General features: G+C 41.8%; 1 protein-coding gene across 3 annotated transcripts in view; it reads right to left on the bottom strand.

Annotated features, from left to right (window-relative positions):
• slc36a1 (solute carrier family 36 member 1) overlaps nucleotides 1-22,507 on the bottom strand; it is a 53,125-nt gene extending 30,618 nt beyond the window's left edge. The window contains exons 1-8 of one of the 3 annotated variants that reach the window (XM_036004777.1): nucleotides 22,425-22,507; nucleotides 18,103-18,233; nucleotides 13,401-13,515; nucleotides 12,122-12,212; nucleotides 9,840-9,928; nucleotides 6,033-6,122; nucleotides 4,682-4,766; nucleotides 988-1,215 (exon numbers count right to left, since the gene is read on the bottom strand). In XM_036004777.1, coding sequence (XP_035860670.1) covers nucleotides 988-1,215; nucleotides 4,682-4,766; nucleotides 6,033-6,122; nucleotides 9,840-9,928; nucleotides 12,122-12,212; nucleotides 13,401-13,515; nucleotides 18,103-18,139 — 735 coding nt within the window. In that variant the 5' untranslated portion in view covers nucleotides 18,140-18,233; nucleotides 22,425-22,507. Of the gene's footprint in view, nucleotides 1-987; nucleotides 1,216-4,681; nucleotides 4,767-6,032; nucleotides 6,123-9,839; nucleotides 9,929-12,121; nucleotides 12,213-13,400; nucleotides 13,516-18,102; nucleotides 18,234-22,039; nucleotides 22,282-22,424 lie in introns of those variants that run through there. The other 2 variants (XM_031317112.2, XM_031317111.2) reach the window with 2 other exon arrangements.
• Between the last annotated feature and the right edge of the window lie 540 nt (nucleotides 22,508-23,047).

Raw genomic sequence — 23,047 nt, forward strand, 5'->3', positions numbered from 1 at the left:
TTTTGCACACTGCAGCTGCTGACACTGGCTTTGCTGTATATTTTTATATTATACTACAAATTAAATTGGAGCAAGGCTGTAAGGACCACATTAAGAAAAAAGAAAGATGCACTAGATTTCCCCCAAATTTCTTGCTCAGGTGATTTATCAGCCACATAAACACCTTGCGGGCCAGATATATCTCTTTGTGCTGAATCTTTCCGAGACTTCTGATGCAAGAAATTGATTTTTTTTAAAGGCAAGGCCGTTTCTCAGGGAACACAACCGCGGGGCATAAAACAGGGACACAGATAATCTGGAGACTCTGTCCTGTTTTTTGAGGACAGTGGCGAGTTGTTCACAACAACCTCAGAAGCCAATCAAGTAGAAACAGAGAGACAGATTATGACACACAAAGTGGGGGGATGGTTGTAAACCTAGATGAAGAAAAGATCATGTTAGATTATTGCTTGATATGCAGTCAATAAAAGACGTCCGCTATTCGCAGATTTCAGGCCTGTAGACAATTAACCTCTACCTAATATACCACAGAGTTTACTAAATTGTATGATATGTAGTGATTACTTGGGTGTCAATCCCAAAGTACACTTTTGTTGTTTGTAGAAACAGATCCGGACAAATGTTCTGCATTTTTATTGGCCTGTTGGGAGGTCAGTTTTGGCTTATATGGCTCATATCTGTGTCTAAAACGCTTACAAAACTAAAGCAGATAATAAATAAATAACACTCAAAAAGCTTAAAGACAAAACTTGCTAAAGAAGTCCACTGGGGACCAACTACAATCATTAGATCTGAGAAAAGCCATTCAGTTAGTGTTGATGCTCACATTGATTTTTACGTTCATTCAGCTTAGGTGCTGCCCAAAATGGCTTGGGTGCTGCGCCTAAGCTTTAGAATGGAAACCTCTGCAAGTGTTTTCTAATGAAGTCAGAAAATCTTCTCTTAAAATCGATAGAAAAGAGAGATGAGATGAAGCTGGTGTTTTACCGTGAGCGAGTAGAAGTAGATGAGGATCAAGCTGGTGCTCATGAGCAGGTTCGCCACCAGAGAGAGGGGAGCCAGGTACCTGAGGTCGGGGGTGAACACCAGCAGGATGAGGGCAGGCAGGAAGCAGAGCATGTAGAGGCGGGAGTCGAAGCTCGGCACCAGGACCTGGGTCTGGTTGGTGTGGTTCATGTGGCAGTTGAAGGTGGTGGCGTTGGCTGCCTCTACCACCTAGTGAAGGCACGGGTGGAGGGGAGCACAGAGAAATGAGTACGTTTCTGCTAAAAAAAAAAAATTGGTGCCTGAAGATATTTTTATGAGGAACTCTTCTAAGGATCGACCGATGCTGGTTTTTCAGGGCCGATACGATTATTAGTAGTTAATGAAACCGATAACAGAGATTTGGAACCGATGTGCATTTACAGTGAAAATGAAAATCTTTAGGTCAAAATTAAGATTTTGGGTGGCCGGTTAGCTCAGTTGGTAGAGCGGGCGCACATGTGCAGAGGTTTGTTCCTCGATGTAGAAGGTCCAGGGTTCGAATCCGACCTGTGACGGTTTTCCTGCATGTCTTCCCCCCCTCTCTCTCCCCTTTCATATCTCAGCTCTCCTCTCTAATAAACACAGAGCCAAAGTAGAACACTTTGTAATTCATTAACTTTATCAGTTATCAGGCAAATAAAACGCTTATAAAGATAATCTGCAAACTGCCAAAAAATTGAGCCAGGTCCAATAATCGGTCTATCCCTACACTTTTCAAATCTCACCTGCTCTCACTGCTGTTCTGAGTACAGGTAGGCAGGCTCCAAAATTAACTTGTTTGTCCACCAGCCAAATGGCTAGTGAATGTTCACATTTTACCAGCCACTCAATAGATTTTTTTTTTTTTTTTTTTTGGCTGGTGAGTGAAGCAAATCTACCAGCCACCTGCATATTTTACAAGCGTTTGGCTAGTAGGTGGCGCTAATTTTTGGACCCCGCAGGTATGTCAGTGGGATTCTCAAATGTTGTTATGCCCCCCCAAAACCCTCTGACATTCTCAATGCTCAACAGATCTTGGTTTATTTCCTTATCCAGTAATGAATTCAGATAATCACTTTCCACAGAGTCTATCTATAAAGTCTATCACAGGTTACACCCGAGGGAAGACGTTGTGTTATGTTTATTTATAGCCTCAGAGACCTAGGCGCCGATTGGTAGAAAGTGCACTTGAGGTGAAATACGTTCTTAGCTTTCAGCTTAAAAATTCAAATCTCCACCACTGATGTCGCAAATATGCGATATGATTTTAATATTTTTATGATTCACTGGGTTTTATTTTCCATTGCATCTTATTTTACATTATTATGGCACTTTATCCCAGTTTCTATGTTTATCCTAGGTCTATTTTTCGCTTACTGTAAAGCACTTTGTGCTGCATTTCTTGTATGAAAAGGTACTATACAAATAAAGTTCATTATTATTAATATTAATTATATTACAAGTGATATCTTTACTGTGCCTTTTTGTTTTGACAGAAAGTCAAACAACAAAAGTATTTTCTGTAACTTGCAATGACAAACTAAACTAAACTCTGCAAGTGGTCCTGGAGAAATGTCTTACATGATGAACAGATTATCAAAATGGTCATCGACTAAGTTTCAGTTTCTGTAATAATTACTTATCAATCATTCAGCTAAGTATTTCAGGAACAACATAACCACTAACTCCCCAAAAAGTTTGATTGTTTCAATGACATCTACTCAGGGTTGTATTCTGCCTAGTGAGGCTGATGTAGAAGGTGAGGAAAGGAGACTTCCATAGTGGACAGACACCTCCATCTAGTGGTAAGAAGGTGTACTACACAAATAAAGTCCATCCAGGACCACACTTGCAGACACTAGTCTTCAATCACAGGTCAGATGTTTCAAGCATTTAGTCAGTGTGACTTTCAGTGAGGTAAATAGTAAAGTTCCCAGATCTCCAACTACAATATGGACTCAATTGGTGGCAATAAGGTCAGCGGTCAAACTTCACGACAATCCTAGACAAAACAACAGCTATATAGAGAAATGCTTGGGTAGAAGAAGCCGAAATGTCAAAGAGATTTGTATCAAAGTAATTGGAAAGAAGTTCCTCCAAATGCTCTAAAGCTGTATTTGGTTTTGTTTCTATTTCACCAATGCAGTAGAAATGTATGTGGAGCATTACCAGTGCATGCTGTTACATGTTTAACAATTGCTAGATGTTTTTTGAGATTAGTTTTTGGGGTTTATTTCAATGTATTCTATAAACTGTGCTGCATGTAAATCCTCTCTCCCTGCTCTCTGTTATCCCTCTACTGCTAGTGACCTATTTATTGGTATGTGTAAACACTGAAACCTTCTCACTCTCTGTGATAGTACATGGACATACATTCATGTGGCCATCCACACTGAGGCAACTCCATCAATCCACATTAAAAGGTGCTGTAGGTAGGATTGTGAAGATCCAGGACTTGGCCAAAAAATGTGAACATCGAAAACTTCTCAGTCCCTCCCCCCTTTCCGCTAAAGCCCAAAACGGTCTCCTAAGCCCCTCCCCTCACAAGGGAGAATGAATGTGTGTGCATGAGCAGTGGTTGACACGCAGTTAGACACCCCCCCCTGGCCCTGATTGGTGCATCTGAACAGGGAGCTCTGGATTTTTGCAAATCTCACTACAGGCTGTAGGTGGAGCCAGATTTTTTTTTAAATGACCTGCTTCATGTAGTTCTACTGGAACATAGGGTCAGTTTCAGCAAATATGACAGAAAGTTAGTTTTATAAGGCTTACCTACTGCACCTTTAACCTATGTTTATGTACTATGTCCATTATACAATGAAATTTTAATTCCTGCTTAAGTTTTGACCAATTTGTTGCTGCGTTTAAAAGGTTTACACTTGACTTGAAATTCCTGTTCATTTTGAAGATATTTGGGCACCTGGGTAGCTTTTCTCCTCGACGCAGCAGCCGCAGGTTCGACTCCGCCCTGCAACCCATTCCTGCATGTCATTCCCCCCTCTCTCTCCCCTTTTATGTCTTCAGCTGTCCTGTATAATTAAAGGCCTAAAAATGCCCCAAAAATAATCTTTAAAAACATTGTTTGAAGATGTTTTGCAAAGTTGCTGGTGCACAAATTTTTTTATTTTAATAATAAATAACAATTTAGTGAATTTACATCTTTATGTTCATTTGTGAGATTTTTATTAACAAAGTTAGGAAAGCAATGTTTAAGTCGAGCCTGATGTTGCCTTTCACATAAAAGAATGACCCTAGTCACCAAAGCCCAGGTATCGTTATCGGGACTGAAAAAGTTGGATCGGTGCAGGGTGCAAAATTAACTTTTTCGTCCACCAGCAAAATACGTAGTGAACGTTCAAATCTTACCAGCCACTCATTAGATTGCCATTGTTTCTTGGCTGGTGAGTGAAACAACTATACCAGCCACTTGCATATGTTACCAGCATGTGGCTGGCGGATAGTGCTACAGTAACTCTGTACCCTGGGAGCATCCCTACTGTTAGACACATGTAAACCAGAGAAGTCATCGTGTTTTGTCAGTTTGGGTTTTTGAATAAAGGTTTCATTTCAATTTTAGGAAAACCATGTCAGTTAATGCCTTAAAAGTGATGATTACTGTGTGTGTGTGTGTGTGTGTGTGTGTGTGTGTGTGTGTGTGTGTGTGTGTGTTCAGGACCTGCTTGATATTGTCACTAAGGAAGACAAAGTAGACGCAGCAGAAGCCCAGCTGGGTGATAATTAGAAACACGTTCACCGTCTGTCTGAGTGAGACAGAGAGAGACAGACAAAGGGAGGGAGGGAGGGAGAGAGGGAGAGAGGGAGGGAGGAAGAGAGGGAAGGAGGGAGGGAGGGAGGAAGAGAGGGAAGGAGGGAGAGAGAGAGGGAAGGAGGGAGAGAGGAAGGGAGAGAGGGAAGGAGGGAGGGAGAGAGGGAGGGAGAGAGGGAGAGAAGGAGGGAGGGAGGGAGGGAGGGAGAGAAGGAGGGAGGGAGGGAGAGAGGGAAGGAGGGAGAGAAGGAGGGAGGGAGGGAGGGAGAGAGGGAAGGAGGGAGAGAGGGGAGAGGGAAGGAGGGAGGGAGGAAGGGAGAGAGGGAAGGAGGGAGGGAGGAAGGGAGAGAGGGAAGGAGGGAGGGAGAGAGGGAAGGAGGGAGGGAGGGAGGGAGGAAGGGAGAGAGTGAAGGAGGGAGGGAGGGAGAGAGGGAGGGAGGGAGAGAGGGAAGGAGGGAGAGAAGGAGGGAGGGAGGGAGGAAGAGAGGGAGAGAGGGAGGGAGAGAAGGAGGGAGGGAGGGAGAGAGGGAAGGAAGGAGAGGGGAGAGGGAAGGAAAGAGGGAGGGAGGGAAGGAGAGAGGCAGGGAGAGAGGGAAGGAGAGAGGCAGGGAGAGAGGGAAGGAGGTAGGGAGAGAGGGAAGGAGGTAGGGAGAGAGGGAAGGAGGTAGGGAGAGAGGGAAGGAGAGAGGGAGGGAGAGAGGGAGAGAGGGAAGGAGAGAGGGAGGGAGAGAGGGAGGGAGGGAGGAGGTTGGACAAAAGGTAAGAATGCTTACAGAGTAAATATGGAGACTGAATAACTATGTACTCATATAATAGACAGGAACACTTTTGTCTTTACATCAATATCCCTTATTGTGCAATTTCAGAACTAAACACTGTCTCAATTTTACTGACAATCAATACCAAATTATAGCAAGATAAGATATATCAGGACCTCTAAAAAAGCACATTACCGACTTTACTTTATACAACTGAGAGTTCAATGTTTGCACCATAATTATATTTCATAGCAGGAGAGCGTCTGAAACACTATATTTACCCTTATGAGACCAAAACTCTTCACTGAACTGATACATTAGGCCTTCAAAATAAGATAACTTGCTAAAATATGTTATTACTGAATACATTTTCATAATATGGTGTTAAAAAAAAAAACTTAGAAATGGACCCTATGAGACAACTGTATGCTGGTGACATGAATAAAACTAATCCGTTTCCCAACGGTAATCTCTAAACTCAGTAGGTCAAACATTTGTCTTACTTCCCCCACTGTGAGTGTCTCCTCAGCCAGGACACGTTTTCCATCCCGTACTGCACCACCTCTCCGTAGGTCAGAGATGGCCTGTTCATCCTGGACGGGGAAATAAATGTACACCTTTTTAACATTTGACATTGCATTCGTCTGTTTGGATCAAATTCTCTCCTTGGGGAAAAGACACTGCAACTGAGACAACCTCTGAAATAGGTGTGGGAATCACCAGAGGTCCCGCGATACCATATCATTGCAATTTTTTAACATAATCCAACTTTGTCAATAAATAAATAAATGTCTCTGTTTGTTCATCATACTTCAATTTTATTATTTCTTTGATTATTCTAGTACCAAAAAGTTACGCTTTAGTGCGTAACTTTTTGATATTAATGAACGTCCGTTACATTCAAGCCATTGCCAAATGAGTTGCTACAAAGCTAATTAAGACTATCAGCTCCACACAACTCCCTCTGGATTTCTCAGTATGACTATTTTCATGAGATTGTGGCGTCCGGCGACTTTCGCGCGCAGAAATTCGAGTGAAGATAATGACCTCTTCTGAAGAGTCCATCATGTTTTTTTAATCCTCCGTGTCCTCCTTGGCTACTAGCAACTGTGTGGAGGAGAGGAGGGGGCTGTGCGTGATCACGCAATGCAACAACAGTCATTGATGTCATTACCTAGAATTCCTCACGGGGGCGAGAGAAACTACGCACTATAGCTTTAATTTCTCATGTGCAATTTATATGATAAAAGATCGATACTTGGCGTCCGTGTATCGATACAGTATTGCCACGGAAAATATCGCGATCCTATGCTGTATGGTCCTCCCCCCGCCCCCCCCCCACTCTGAACACAGATCTCCTTCTGCGTTACTATTTAGATATTGTGCATTGGTTTTCTTTTGAGGCAAAAAAGCGCCTTGTTAATGCAACATTTTTATCTATTTTAGACTATGGAGACCTATTGTACATGAATGCTTCTGCTAAATGTCTCCACAAGATTGATATTGCATACCATGCTTCTCTGCGGTTCATTACTAATTACACGGTCTTGACCCATCACTGTGAACTGTATTCTCGAGTGGGATGGCCTTCTTTGTCCTCCAGGAGGCTGGGTCACTGGTATCACTGGTATACTTTCATTTATAAAGCCATGCTTGGTCTTTTGCCTTCCTACATCTGTAATTTAATCTCACGGAGGAGTGTTGGCTCTCACTGTTTGCGTTCGAATGATCTTTTGTTACTCGCTGTTCCACTTGCCCGTACAGAACTGGGAAAAAGGGCTTTTGTTCACTCAGCCCCCCCACACATGGAACATGTTGCAAAACGACAGGAAATTGACTGAATTACTTTCAATGAACGCTTTTAAGTCCAGATTGAGAGCACTTGAGTCGATCCTTTGTAATTGTTTTTCATAATGTATATATAATCGTATTGTATGTTTATAACTTTTTTGCTGCTCCTTGGCCAGGACTCCCTTGAAAAAGAGGTTTTTAATCTCAATGGGATTTTTCCTGGTTAAATAAAGGTTAAAAAAAAAAAGAAATTTCAATCTCTATTTATTCGAAGAGGGGGGCTGCCGAATTTGTTTTTAACAGGCATTCACACACATTGGAGGCAGCCTAGTAAAACCATTAAAAGCCTAAAACGAAAATGAAAGTCGCAAGAAACCTCCTTGCAGTGAAGTAAGATCAGATAGGCATGACATTATGAAACAATAAACTGCCGTTAAAGTAAAATAAAAAAGCCTCATTACAGCTGCTAAGAATAGAAAAAACAGACAGGTTGGGGAAGAAAGTAAAACAGCTAATAACGGGTAGAGGTGGAAACCAAATCCTTTCCCATCCATATGTGGATTGATAACTACATAATTATAGGCTTAGTAAATGCAACATGTGGCTCCTGCATATCTATGAGGGAACAAGAGGAAGTGATGACTCTGACTGCAATAAAGAAACCTAAGAAACAGGAAGAGCAGCATTTTTCCCATGAGTGTCTTTTCACTATATTTTGATGTTAGTGTATTGCCAGCCTGGTGGCCCACCGGGCCTAAGATGTCCCCCCACCAGGCCTAAGCCACTGGGAATTATTTTTTAATGCATTTCAAGATATTTACAGGGGTTTTTTTACGGCTTGGTTGGAAACGTAGTCATATTTTCAAATGTCCAGTTAGCTTTTAGCACTGACTTAATGTAGAGCCACATGAAATCTGTCTTATAGCTTATTTAAATTCTCAATTTTGCAATTCCGTCTATGATTATGTTATCACAGAAACTATTGGGCTCTACATTAATGCTGCCATCAGTCTGTGACTGGCCCCAGCAGCATCCAAAAAAATTGCCACCGGGCTAAACAACTTTTCTAGAGGGGAAACCCCTGGATATGTACAGCAAATGGTTTTGTAGAAGCTGTGTCTGAGGCTTGTTGTGAAAGCTCTTCATTCATGCTCCCTATCTGCTTAATCCTCTTTGGCGTGGCAGGGCGGGATGGGTGTATGTCCCTGTATGATCGGGGCAGAAGGGCGGGTTGACTTGGCAGCAACTGCAGCACACACTAATGGAAATCTGATAATGTGTTAAAGTGCAAACACACTAACAGCTGTAAAACAGATAATGCATCCTACTCGGGGGGCGGGGGGGTATGCATTTTCACAATGCATCGTGAAAATCAACATAAATGTGTATAGATTACAACTGGTTGAGATAAAAAAAATGAATCTACTTTTTAATTTGGACTTCTTAATTTATTTATTTGAAGAGATTTTTTGTAGTTACTTAGATATTTTGATGTGGGATTTAAAAAAAAGAAATCAGATTTTTAATTTGTCATTTAATATTTTTATATTTAAGATAAAATACAGTTTCAGTTGCACTTTTGATAAGAGGACACATTCTGTTAAAACATACTGAGAAAAATCGCATCGTGAACTTAAGATCTGGATCGTATCGAATGGGGAGTTGTGTATTGTTACATCCCGACTCAGGGGTTTATTGCCTCAATGGATCAGTTATATAATCTGAGGGTTTCAAATTGGAGTGGTGACAACATTTACAGCACCACCTCTGATTGGTGGAGCTCGTCACGGTTACATTACGTCCGTGTGTGTGGGTACAAAACTCGGAGCCCATGTGCTGTTAAATTACACAGCAGAAAAGGGTGGAGAGACACGCCAAATCAACCAGCCACAACAAACAAGTCACTGTTGGCACAGTGGTTAGCTAAGTAAACAAATGACAACGAAAACAGAGCAAAAGCTGTGGTTTTAGAGCGCATAAGGCGTTACATTATTTGGCAGGAACAAGCCACAGCAGCCCTGCTGTGGGGGGATAAAGGTAGAGACAAAAAACTGTCTTCAGGCTGCTTTTTGGAAAGAAACAACTGCAGCTACAGGGAAAAACTAAATCATGTAAAACCCCATTGAGAGAGAGTTCCAATTAAAGCCACTTTATGTCAACCTGCCTTTTCTTTCTCCAGTTTAGTGAAACGTTTTCTAGATTTCCCCCCAAAAAAGGAAAGGTGCTACCCCTTGAGAAGAGAGAACTTAATGAGCTAGACTGCATTACAGCAATATTGGATTTACAGGATTTGACGCACGCACGGACTTTATCTATAAAATGTTCCTCATTTGAATTTCAAGATAATGCAATTTATTTCAGGATCTGAAACGCCTCTGAGTGGATTATATGTCTAGCTGGACAGAGCACTGGCATTATTGTGAGAGAAAGAGAGCATGTTGAGACAAAGCAAAAGTCAAGACTGTGGCTGCATTGCATTGTGGTCTATTAAAAAGGACTTTCAAGGTGTTGTTACTTACTTTATACTTAGGTGGTGGGAACATTTTACAAGCACCTGCATACAGTTGATCGCGACGACGCCCATACACAGCAGGCTGATAGGGCCGAGCTGGAGAGGCAAAGACAGACAGACAGGTAGACAGATAGACAGACAGACAGACAGGCAGGCAGGCAGACAGACAGAGGAGGGAAGTAGAGTCAGGTGATTCATTTATTTAATCGTTTGCATTACTGTTGAAGCACAATATTAACTTTGAAAATAAATGACACATTTCATGCAAAGTTACAACATAATATTTGGTCCCATTGTCTTTCATATCAGCAGTTGCTGTCGCACCAATGTGCATGTTTTGTAAAACAAAAGGTGCTTTACATTATGGAGGAGATTCCTTCAGGGCTAAGGAGAGAAAAATAAGGCATGAAGAAAAGGGGGGGGTGATATTTGACATGAACCTCCACCTCCTGTACCAAATAGTTTATATAACAACTTCACTTTTTGTCCACCATTCTTTTTTGGAAAATCAACACGAAGTCAAGTGCATTTATAATCTTAAAAAGATTTTCAATTCGTAACTTCTTTTTCTACCTGAGCCTTCACTTCATCTGTACTACTTAATGGCGCGTGACCATTCTGGACTCTGTCCGTGCAGATAACCGCTCATAGAAGGATAAAAATGCCGCGCCTATCACTCATCCACCACGATATTTCCATTTGGTGCAACATGTAAATGTTTTCACACCGCAAACCACAGCTCTCTAACCAATCCTGTGAACAAAAGGGTCACAGCTTGGGGGGAAGAAATGCACCTAGAACATCAGAAATACCCGTGAAGAAATCAAATTAAGAAGGTGAAAATGACGGCTGAAAATAACAGCATTCTAATTTTAATCAACTTGACGTTTTCCTTAGACGTCGCATATGAGCGCGTGTGCAGGGTTGCACACATGTCAAACACTGACGCCCTAACTCGCTACCAGCAGGTAGTAAATAATCTGTCCCAAACTTCTGTTGAGCTCTCCTTGGAGCATTAGTAACGTTGTACTAAATACATTAGGGTCAGCCAGTGGAACAAGTGCAGGTATTCAGGTACCTGGGCACAGAAATAGACACTTCCCTGTCCTTCTCACAACACACAGACACAACATACAAAAAAGCACACTTGCTCAGAAAACTCTGAACTTTTCAGATCAGCAAGGACGTGTTAACTTTGGTTTACCGCTCCCTCATTGAATCAGTTCTCACTTTCAATATCTCTTCCTGGTACAACCAACGTATAGTGAATCACGCTGCCAAAATAACTGGCTCCCCCATCCCCCCCCACCACCCCCCCACCTTTCTGAGCTGTACAGCTGCTCAGTGATCAGGAAAGCCAACCTGATCCCAGAGGACCCTCTCACCCCCTCCATCACTCCTTCCAGCTGCTACCATCAGGCAGGTGTTTTAAGGTACCACTGGCCCGCAAAAACATCTCCAAGAAACCCTTCATCCCCTCTGCAATAGTCATACTGAACAGCACACCATGAACACCACAGTCAGCTGATACCTCAACACCACATGTCTTGTTTTTATATGTCTGTGTGAATGTCTCTTTGTGACTGGAGCCTTGTCAAAGAAAATGTTCTGTAACCCTCGTGTAACAGACAAAGTATTATCTTATCTTATTTAAATATTCTAATGAATACAATTCATTTCCCTTAACGGTAGTCCCTGTTCAAATCTGCTTAACAGTGTTTTCCCTGGGTTTATTGGAGACTTAGGCGTGCATATTTGGTGGAGGGGTTTAGGAGTCTTTCCTCAAGACAATTTGATGTTTTTATAAAATAATTTAAAATAAAAATGCAATTCGACACAATTTTGGACCGTTATTATATATATCACCATAGATAGATATATCACCATATTTGTGTCTAAAACTTTGGAAAAGCTCGAGCAGATAATAAATAACAACCAAAAAGCTTAAAGACAAAACTTTCCAACTACAATCATTAGATCTGACACAAGTCTTTTAGTTAGTCGGATGTTTTTTTCGCTGCTTTTGGGTCCCGTTTTTTGGGGCTTAGGTGCTGACAAAAACGGCTCGGGTGCTGCACCGAAGACTTATAACGGTAGGGAAAACCCTGCTTTACCTGACAACCACAATATATTTTCCACAAAACAAATAAAGCTAAACAAAAAAAAAAGCTCACTGTACAGCACTAGCGTGACTACATCTGTATACTGCCATGAAAATTGGACTGGAATGGGAGCAGAATCTAATTTTGTGTCTCCAGACCCGTCATGTGATCAGATAATAACTCTTACCACCAGGCCTGCATTCTTGACAGCCAGAGGCAGACCCAGCAGCCCGGTGCCGATGTTCCCTTTCAGAAGGTGAATAAGAGTCTGACAAAAACTGGAGGGGGGAAAAAAAAGTGATTTCTGCATTAGAAACAGGCCATCTACATTTTAATTACAACTATTTAGACAGACAGTGTTGTTACTGACTGATGTTCTTATATTGCCTTTATTTTTACAAAAAGAGAACCTTTTTGTTAAATTTGTTTCATTTTTTTAAACAGCATCCACAGGCCCTTTCTTTCCTTTATAGTTTATAGAGCTGGGTCGTAACACAAAAGGGCCCTATTTTAACGATCTAAGCGGCGTGAAGCGCCTGGCGCAGGTGCGTTTAGGGCGTGTCCGAATCCACTTTTGCTAGTTTAATGGCAGAAAAACGGGTCTGTGCACCAGGCGCATGGTTCAAAAGGGTTGTACTTAGTGTCTTCATTAATTCATAGGTGTGTTTTGTAACATGCAATAAACCAATCAGAGATCATCTCCCATTCCCTTTAAAAGCCAGGCGCGTTTGGACCTTGGCGCATTGCTATTATGATGGAGGATTTGCTGAGCAGGAAGGAGAGATTTTCAGGAGAAGAAACTGATCTGCTCGTGCGTGAAGTGAAAGCGCGCGAGCAGATCATATCATAATACTATTTCATATTGTAATATTTGTATTTTTAATCGTTTGGATGTTTGTGTGCTCCTGCGTGTCCCTGTGTGTGTGTAACAAACAGTGTGCGCGTGCTGTGCAATTGTTTGCATTTTACTAATGCGCTGTTAAAATAACAATGTAATGCTGCGTTATTGACTTTAGACCAGGTTTTTGTTGGTCAATGGCGCGAACACTTTCAACTGCCGCAAGACAGCAATACGCCAAGAATTCACCTGAACACACCTCCCTGTAAGAGCAGCACGCCCATGGGCGCAAAGATGGGTGCAGGTGCATTTGCTATTTAAACGACGTGGGCACTGGACGGGAAATTGACAACTGCGTTGGTCTTAAACTAGCAGAGACACTTGCACTGCGTCGGGTGCAAGATAGGGCCGAAAGTCATTAAGAACATGTTCTTATTTACAATGGCAGCGGGACAAGTGACAAAGCCACTTAGGGGAAGGGAAGGAGAGCTAGGAAATAAAATACATTAAACATACATACATGTTAAAATACAACACAGACAGCAGTCAACACGTATAACGAGAGAAGAGCACAGGTACATGGCTGAATAAGAAAGAGAGAGTGCATATTCGATTTTAGAATACTTACGAGGTTCCCGCCCGTCCTCCAATCCTCTCATAGTCACGTTGGGGTCTGGTAGGTCCTGGAGGAGAGGGACAAAGTGCATCCATTTCTGAGGGAATTGGGTCCGAGAATAAAGAAGCTGAGGCGAAGGACAGAAGGGAGAAGAGAGGGCAAAGACGAGAATATGTGAGGCCCTTTGTTGCATGTCACTACAATTATCTCATGAAGTTAATGAGTTATCATCTTACAACTACTTTCATAAACACATTCCAAATGGGATAAACACAATTTATCAACCTAACATAGAAACCAGCGCAGATATGAGCGCAGAAATCCTCTTACGACAGGCTTCACGTGTGATTCATGAAACGTTCGTATCACACCAATCAGAGCGTAAGAATGGTCGTACATTGATAAATGCAGCAGCTGGAAACGATTGTAATTTAAATATCACGCCCCAATATATTCTCAGTTTTGAGCCCTCGCCCCTACAATTTACGACATGGCGAGACGTAATCCGGCTGAGAAGCGGCACTTTTCAGAGGTGGAGATTGAAACCCTGATATCTCAGGTTCACTATTTGGCAGCCTGAAAACTGGTATTAAAGGCTGTAGAAAGAATGCGGAATGGAAAGAGATCACTGATGCAGTCAACAGTGTTGCCGTGGTAAATCAGACTCCAGCTGAAGTTTATTTAATTTATACATCCTTGACATATGTATGCTATAGTCCTAATAGTAATATACAGGCTTATATTGCAATCTCTTAGGCCTACATGGTGAACCTATATTTAAATAAACACACAGTAGCGGAGTTAATGCAGTGTCTTATTTTACTTTTACTGTTTTTTTCATGAGTCAGAGCCAGGCAACAGCTGTGAGGGAGAGCGTGTGTCCTCCGCCCCCCCGTGCTGGACCACCATCCCGACCATTTATGGCACCCTGTTTTCCTGCCAGATGTTGTGCAGAACCCCACAGGCTAAAACCGTGTATGGGTGATATCGCTGATGCAAGACAGAGCCATCTGCCCTTAATCAATCCGATGGAGCGCTCCACCGTGGCCCGTGCGCGTAGGCTACGTGTGCACTGTTACCGGCGCATAGAGGTCCTCTATAAGAGCCAGATCTGCCATTGCTGATAAGTGATCAACTGATGACTTCTCCTTCTCCTGTTAAACTGATTATATGCTGCAGCGCAATTCCACTCTGACTCGAAAACTTGCGTACACGAGTTCAGACCACGAGTTCAGACCAGACGTGAGATTTTATCGCAGCCTACGCTCACGTTCAAATTGATAAATGCCTTGCTTTGCGTAGGAATCGGCGTACGCCCGTCCTACGCCTGTTTTAGGTCGTACGCACGTGTCATAAATGAGGGCCAGTGTCTTGAGATTTTATAAGTCCAGAAATCGATAGTGGTAGATTTTTGTGGGTGTTTTTTATATCAACAAAAACGATGACCAAAACTACTATTATACTACTAACTATTTTCCACAACCCAAACAAGACCAAGACCAAAAAAAAGGTTATCAAATAAAATTAAAAGTATAACAAAATGTATCACAATTTCACACAATAATGTGAAAAGCAGGTGAATGGACAAATGGTAGCCGGGGAAAACCCTGACGAACTTCCGGCAAATTTGAGATTTGCTCTGCAAGTCCGTCTGGCCAAGAGCCCATTCAAGCCCATTTCCAATTTTTCCAAATCAAGGCACCAATCACAACCGTTGAGGCGGGCTTTACACCAATCACAACCTTTGAGGGCTTTACACGATGACGATAGCGCAGCGACGGCAAGCAGCTTTTTGTTTTCATTCAACATGACGGCCACCGAAGCGCAGCAACCCGTTGATGCTGCTGTCGCTGCTACGTCACCCGGATCGTTGGTCTGATTGGTTCAAGGACTATCCAATGCGCCCAGAGGCATTTGAGCGGTGTCCGTTGGTGACGCCCCTTTGGAAATGAGCTGTGAATGAACCTTCCCCAGACCCACTCTCAGTTACAACTGAGAAGCGTCTGGTGTCAACCAGGCTAGTCAAATGGACTAATTACTGTTTAAATGCAAAGTATTACTCAACCATCTGCGCGCACCTGCTGGTTGGTATTAACAGCATCCTCCACTGGCCAAAATGATCTCTTCTTCAGCTGGGATTTAGATGTAAAGTTAACGTTACTTTCAGTTGGCTATTCTTCGTGTTTATCGGCAGAAATGTGTGCAAGTTTATTTCCGGCCATCAAACTGCCAAACTAACCCTTGTGTTGTCTTCCCGTTGACATGAACTTGTTGGCCATTTCGGGTCAAATTTGAAAATGAACTTTTTTTGGCGCTTTTTTCAATGCTTTTGGCGCTTTTTTAAAACTTTTTTTAAATTCACGGTCAATAAAACTAATTCATATGAAATTATACCTCATTTTTTTCTTTAAAAAAGGCATACATTATGAATTATGAGTAATAGTTAAGACCAGAGGCGGTTGAGTGGATCACAGACTGGTATATGTCCAAGTTTAGTCGGGATACTGTTTTGAGACCATTTAAACATTTTAAACACCCAACATTCAATGGAAGTAATCATTAATTTTACCTGCGAAGAATGTTTTATGGGTTCCATACCATACAACTTTAAAAACGGGTCAAATTTGACCCAAGGACAACACAAGGGCTAAATCCCCCTGATGTTCTTCAGCTTCATTTACACTGTCTGCGTCGGCCGTCAGACAGTCCGGCAAAAACGCAGGTCTTTCCATTCAACGCAACCCCACGTCACGCTGCGGTGGCCGATCATGTAACCGTAATGGTAGTTTAGTCTGAATACATTCACTGGCTCTTCACTTTGGTATTTTGCTGTGTACTTGATGTGCACTTGCTGTGAAAGTCGGACACTAGTGACTATTGTTGGACTTCTGGCCCACTGGTATTCAGGACAACTCCCCCATCTCCTTCTGTACTGTATGCCTATGTGTTATAATGTGTTGTATGTCTTGCTGTAGGACCAATTGCCCTCTGTGGACAAAATAAAAAGGTAAAAGTTGCACCATAAAAAAATCTCATGACTTTTAAAGTCACAGTGACCTAATTTGACAGAGAGATTCCTGCATAAATCTCTCCTGTAAACCAGATTACTGTAATACACACAACAACAATTGTTGGTCGTTCATCATTTCAACAAAACCTTTTGGTTGCACAGAAGCCGTGCAGTTATACTCAGCCGCTGCTAACTGCTTGTTGGTAGACATGTTTAATGATCTGAAACACTTCACTGCTTTACCAAACAGACTGTGTTGACTTTAGTGTCTTGTGACTCTTATCATCAGTGTAGGAGGGATAAAGAGAAGACTATTCATTGTTGTGTCAGCAGCAAACAGAATGCCGACTCAGTGTGAAAACTGCAACTGAAGTGAAAGTTGAGGCCCGTCTTCAAAACGCACAGCCCCGTGCTCCGAAACCTCTCAGCTGGACTCCTCTTGGCACGAATACAGCCTTGAATCCGACTAATACTGACAATGTTAAGTTCTTTCACACATTGGGGTCTTTTAATAGTATTTGAATTAATCAGAAAAGAAATTAGATACAAATCATTAAAAAAAAAATGTGAATTTGCTCTTATGGTTGCTCTAAGGACAAATGACAAATGACTATTAAAGTGCATACATACCATACCCAGTAGGGTAGCGCGATATGACAGAGATATGCAATAAAGTTGTCGAACTTACTTGCGATAAATAAACCGATATTAAAGTGTACTCAGTTCTGCCTTTCTGCTTTCAGTATTCTGCTAAAATAAAACAAATTACTTAAAGTGCTCATATTATGCTTTTTGGCTTTTTCCCTTTCCTTTATTGTGTTATATATCTTTTTTTGTGCATGTTATAGGTTTACAAAGTGAAAAAGCCCAAAGTCCACCCCAAAGGGACTTACCATCTCCAACAGAAAACACTGTTCACAAACTGCTCCAAACAGCTCTATTGTAGTCCAGCCTTTACTTCAGAGACAAACGTGGTCACTTTGGAACACACGTTATAATGCTTACCTAGCTGCTAGCATGGCACGCCCTCATACTCTGCTTCTGACTGGCTAGTAGTCCTTACCTAGGTACTGTCAGGGCACGCCCTCATACTCTGCTTCTGACTGGCTAGTAGTCCTTACCTAGGTACTGTCAGGGCACGCCCTCATACTCTGCTTCTGACTGGCTAGTAGTCCTTACCTAGCTACTGCACATGTGCGACTCCCAACAAAGATGGAACAGAAGTGAGATGTCTCACTCTGTAGCTAAGACAGAGAGCTCAACAGCACACACAATGTGCAGTACAACAAATATTATGTATGTTTTATATTATTTTATATTATGTTTTTTGAAAATTAAACCATGTAAACCTATTCTGATATAACCTCTAAATACAATTATGAACCTGAAAATGAGCATAATATGAGCACCTTAAAAAAGCTTTCCACCATTATTTCATTGAACATTGAATTGAATATAAGAGAATGACAGATTTCATTTTAAAGTGCAGTTTTCTACTGATACTCACTTTCAACTAACTCAAAAGATCTCTAAGTGTCTTTCGCGATATGTTGCAGTCTTTTGCAATGCATTTATTGCGCCAGCTGATACTGCGATAACGATAAAAGCAATATATTCTGCAGCCCTACTACCCAGGGCACACTTCTGTTTGTGATCCAAGAAGAGAGATTACAATGTTAAAAGCAGTGTACTTGATTTGAATACCTTCAGCTCGGGTGTCTACGTCGCTGGAGGCAATCATGTTGGGTCGGGGTAGTTTGATGGACGGCTGGGTGTCGTCTCTCCCAGCCTCGCAGATCTTAATGCTGGGAGATCAGGGAGTCCAGCATTGACAGCTACACAACACAAAGATGGAGAAGGCAGTTCAATGCAAGACTTGTGATCAGCAATTGGTCCATTGTGAGATCATGAACTTCACAGTGAAAGGAAGTTACCGTGAAAGATCATGCTCTGTAAAGAACACAAAGCCCATTTTAATCAGTGATCCTCAATTAACAATAATACATTCAAAATTCATGGTGGGTTGGAGTTTGCCATATATATGTAATATAGAGCTGCAACTAACGATCATTTTTATTGGCGATTCTTTTTTTGCGATTCATCAATGCGTTGATTCATCTATAAAATGTCAAAAAATTGTGAAAAATGTCGATCAGTGTTTCCCAAAAGGCCAAGATGACGTCTTTAAATGTCTTGTTTTGTCCACAACTCAAAAGGTATTCAGTTTAATGTCACCGAGGAGAGAAGAAACTAGAACAATATTCACATTTCAGAAGCTGAAAAAAGAAAACATTTACTTTTTTTCATAAAGAAATGACTCTAAACGATTAACCGATTATCTAAAAATAGTTTGCGATTAATTTAATAGTTGACAACTTATCATTAATATTTGCAGCTCTAATGTAAATTTCACAGCATGGTTAGGGTTGCAACTGATGATGTTCTCCTTTTCAAAACGTTCTCTGCGAGGTTTTCTCCCTCTCAGCTTTGGGCTGACAGCCTGACGTGTTGCGTGGTCTTTGGGAAAGCACTTAACCCCCAGGACACTTGGCAATGTTGTTTCATAAGAGTGGCGTAAGGACAAGGGTGGGTGAGAACATCTTCATTAATCTGCATGCTGTTGCTGCTGATTCATTGCAAGGAAGCCAAAAGTTCCGACTATGCCGCAATTTTTAGGAACCAAAATTGTTTGCATTGCCCATAACTTCACGTCTGGTGACCACCCCACTTCCCTAATCTTCTTGTCACAGCATTGTGTGTTTAGCGTGTATAATGAGTTCAGAACTTAAAACGAAAAACGAAATTGAATTTACAAGAAAACACACAACATGGACTTGAGACCTCCAGCTAAAAGAATAAGCTTTTTAAAAAAGTGTTGTAGAATTACCCCTTCATGCATTTATCCTGCCTTTACCTTACATTAGCTATGTAAACTATAGGGGTGGGCGGAAGAAATCGATACAGCATAGTACCGCGATATTTTCGATATCGATACACAGATGCCAAGTATCGATCTTTTATTATATATGTGATGGTCATTTTGTCTGCTTGACAATCCCATTTTGCAGCAATACAAGTGAAGTGAGATGAACAAACAGAGAAATGTATCTTCTTAGATAAAAACAGATGTTGACAAAGTTTACTTTTGGGCGATATGTTTAAAATCGCAATAATATCGTATCGTGACACAAGTATCGTGATGATATCGTATCGTGAGGCCTCTGGTGATTCCCACCCCTATGTAAACTACGGTTTCTAAATAGGGATATTTGAAAGAAACCCTACAGGGCCTCTCATGTGTAAAAAATGTATTTCTCCGTGGCAGTTCCTCTCGGGGAGGAATGGTTGTTTAGCAGTGGTTCAGTGAGCATGCAGAATGGCTGTGTGACCTCTACTACAATGTAACTGTAAGCAGGGCAAAGTGTCTAAATTATGAGCCACTCAGCAATTTTTCCCAACGTGCCGTGACATGAGAGGACTAAACTAGGCACCATGGAAATGCAAATGGCATGGTGTGCAATTTCTGGCACCAGCACTTTAAACTGATACAAAAAAGCCATTAAGATGTTGAATATTTTTCAGTTCATCGGGGCCGCAGTAAATAACAATTACTATTTATGATCGACTACTCCGTCACTTTTTTTCCTTTCTTTTTTTTTGATTAAACAATTAAGCATTTTCTAAATGTCGGAAACTATAAAGTGAGAGTCTGAGCATCTGCAACCAGCACAAGATTGGCATTTTTGCTTGTAGATTACAATAAATCAATATTTAAAAAGTTGTAGATTCATTTTCGGTGGATTGACTAATGACTAAATGACTATTCCCTTTCACTTTTAAAGGCTCTGAACAACAATACAGGTGTTTTCAGTTAATGGGGCTGATTGGGCCTCTTCCCAGGACTGTGTGGGTGTCCATAGACTGATTGAGTGACATCTTCCGGAGTCCTTTGTTAGTAGGCTCGTTCGAGATGAACTGCGCCTCGCCTGTAAAGTGGACGAGAGCAGGCGGCAGCAGCCGGGGATGGAGACAAAAAGCTGCGGTCAAGTCGTACAGTTTCCAGCCGTTTCCAGCAGCCTTCAGTCTGAGCAGGAAGTCACAGACACACTCACATCCTGTTAGGTCTGATTGTGATTTAATAAAATGTTATCAGACCCATATATCAGCTTGTACACAGTCTCCAGTTGGTTTAATTATGACAGAGTAGCTGTCAAAATGCTCTACATGTGATCTGTTGCTGATTTTAATAAACAACAGACTGTAGATGATCCGTAATCTGAACAGATTTAGTCTCTCTGACTACTAAACATCACTATCAGCCACACAACATGTGTTCTGTACACAATAAGCCTTTAAATCAGACAAATAGCAGTTAAAAGCCCTCCAATTCAAAATCAATAAAAAGTTTAAAAACTTCATCATGTTGAGTCGATTCTGAACCAACCAGCTGTTAGATCAGCTGAGAGGCAGGCGTTTCCCAGCATGCCCCGGGTCCGCTTGGGTCTTGCAGTCTGTGAAAAGCAACTACGCTGCCTGCTCTCAAACCTGCGGCCGCCTTGACCTCGTGAGGTTATCGTTGCCCACGTGTGCATGACGTCGGAGCAAGTCGGGATCAAGTCGGACACAAATCTAACCGGCATGCATTGGGCGGTGATCGCCGGTGGTCCATTCTGCGCAGACCTGGCTCATCTCGAACGAGCCTGGTGCTGTTGCACCTGTTAGGGCGGGACAAATGACAGCTGTATAATTCTTATTGGTAGAAAGAATTTGTGACCTAATAAGTTCCCATCAAAGCTCTGGCCCACCTTCAACCTGAGCAGAGTCTAATCAGCCTGAGTATCTGAAAACACCTGTGTGGGTGTTCAGAGGCTTTAGAGCTTATGTACCCATTTACTATAGAAATTGCCATAAGTTTTGTGCCAAAAAATAAATAAAAATAAACAAAGTTTGGGAAAAAAAAGTATGCTTTCTAGTGTTCTCTCAGCAACAGTTCATAAAAGTTTCCTTTATTCTGTAATGAAAACATGTAATGTACAGTAATTTTAGCTCAAGCAACAAAAACTTAATACGGTGCAAATAGTGAGCATTAAAATCACACACACACACGCACACGCACACACAGACTGGACAAACTGACAATCCATTTAAACTAATCTTTGACCAGGAGACGAGTTAGTGTCTCTGTCACCTCAATGGACAGGGTCATAAAGCAGGCAAACAGGGACAGCCATCAGCGATGGAATAAGGCCAGGAAACACCATCAAAAATGCTTAGAAATAGGGCTGTGCACATTTACCTCCAAGAAAAAACACACACACACACACACACACACACACACACACACACACACACACACACACACAGAATGAACTGAATTAGCAAGAAAGAAAGACGTGTGGAAAAAATGGGAATTACTAGCCTTAGGATATATGTTGACAAGACGACAGCTTTACCCTACTAATAAGATGTCATTAGCATGAACACACTGCAGTTTGTTTTGCTTCGGCTCGACGAGGCAGCTTAGCTAACGTTATGTGTCATAAACCTAGGTTAGCCAACGTTAGCTAGCTATATGTTAACAATGTCATCATAGTGTCCGTAAACACATCAACAACACGGCTCTTAACGAACAACAACCTACCTCGAGGAAACCTTGTGTTCTCTGTGGTCTCGGGCTGCCTTTACCAGAGTATAAACCTCGCCGCAGACCTCTTATATTCCTATCGTAGCCATGGCTGGATGAATTCAGCGCGGCAACACTGCACAGATTGAGGGCAAAACAGGAGTCGGCTCTGCTGGCTGTGTTGTATCCGCGATCCAGCCAGCGGCGTAGTCACGTGACCCGGCCGTTCGACGTGCTGTTGCCATAGACACAGATTAGAAAACTGTCACTGTTACTGTGTTTAAAAAGATGTCGTTGTATATCGGAATTAGACGACAAGAAATACAAGAATCATATACATATACACAAATAGGAAAACAGAATCAACTTAAAAGACATAGTTGAAGTGAGTGTGAACACATACAGGTAATTTGACCCCCTTAACTACTTTCAAAATAAACAGAAATAGACGTGCGTTACGGCTGAAATTGCTACATTGTATTGCACAGTCATGGCGTTTGTGCGCTGTGTTGTGTGAGATATGCTTGGCGGGCGGTCGGGTGATGAGGGAGGAGAACTAGGATGGGTCGACTTTAGGGTAAAATCTTTTCAAGTGCCTGTTGGCCCTGGTGCTGATGGAGCCGAACTTGCGGCCAGGTGGGAGCTTTCTCTTTCTGACGAGGTAGTGAGGTGGGTGCTCATGGGTCAGCCATCTGGGCTAAAGCTTATGTCAGGTCTAGATAGTTCTGGAAAATAAATGACGGATACATTTTTTTTTATTTCGACTATTTCAAACCTGTTGATTATTATGGTTAAATTTAAATCCCGTTCTGATAGGGCTTTTATTTTGGAAAACATGTACGTTTTGGAAGCGCTTGATTTATGCCCCGGGCGGCCAGACTTTGTTTATCTACGCAGTTTGTCTTTCGATTACTCTCTCTTCTTTTAGTATAATTTGCTCAAGCAACTAAATGGAAATTCACTAAATTACACAAAGGGGTTTGAAATGTGCAGTAAAAAAAGAGAAAGTCAAGTCATTCATGATAC

Source organism: Sander lucioperca, chromosome 1 (assembly GCF_008315115.2).
Source record: "Sander lucioperca isolate FBNREF2018 chromosome 1, SLUC_FBN_1.2, whole genome shotgun sequence".
Classification (NCBI taxonomy): Eukaryota; Metazoa; Chordata; class Actinopteri; order Perciformes; family Percidae; genus Sander; species Sander lucioperca.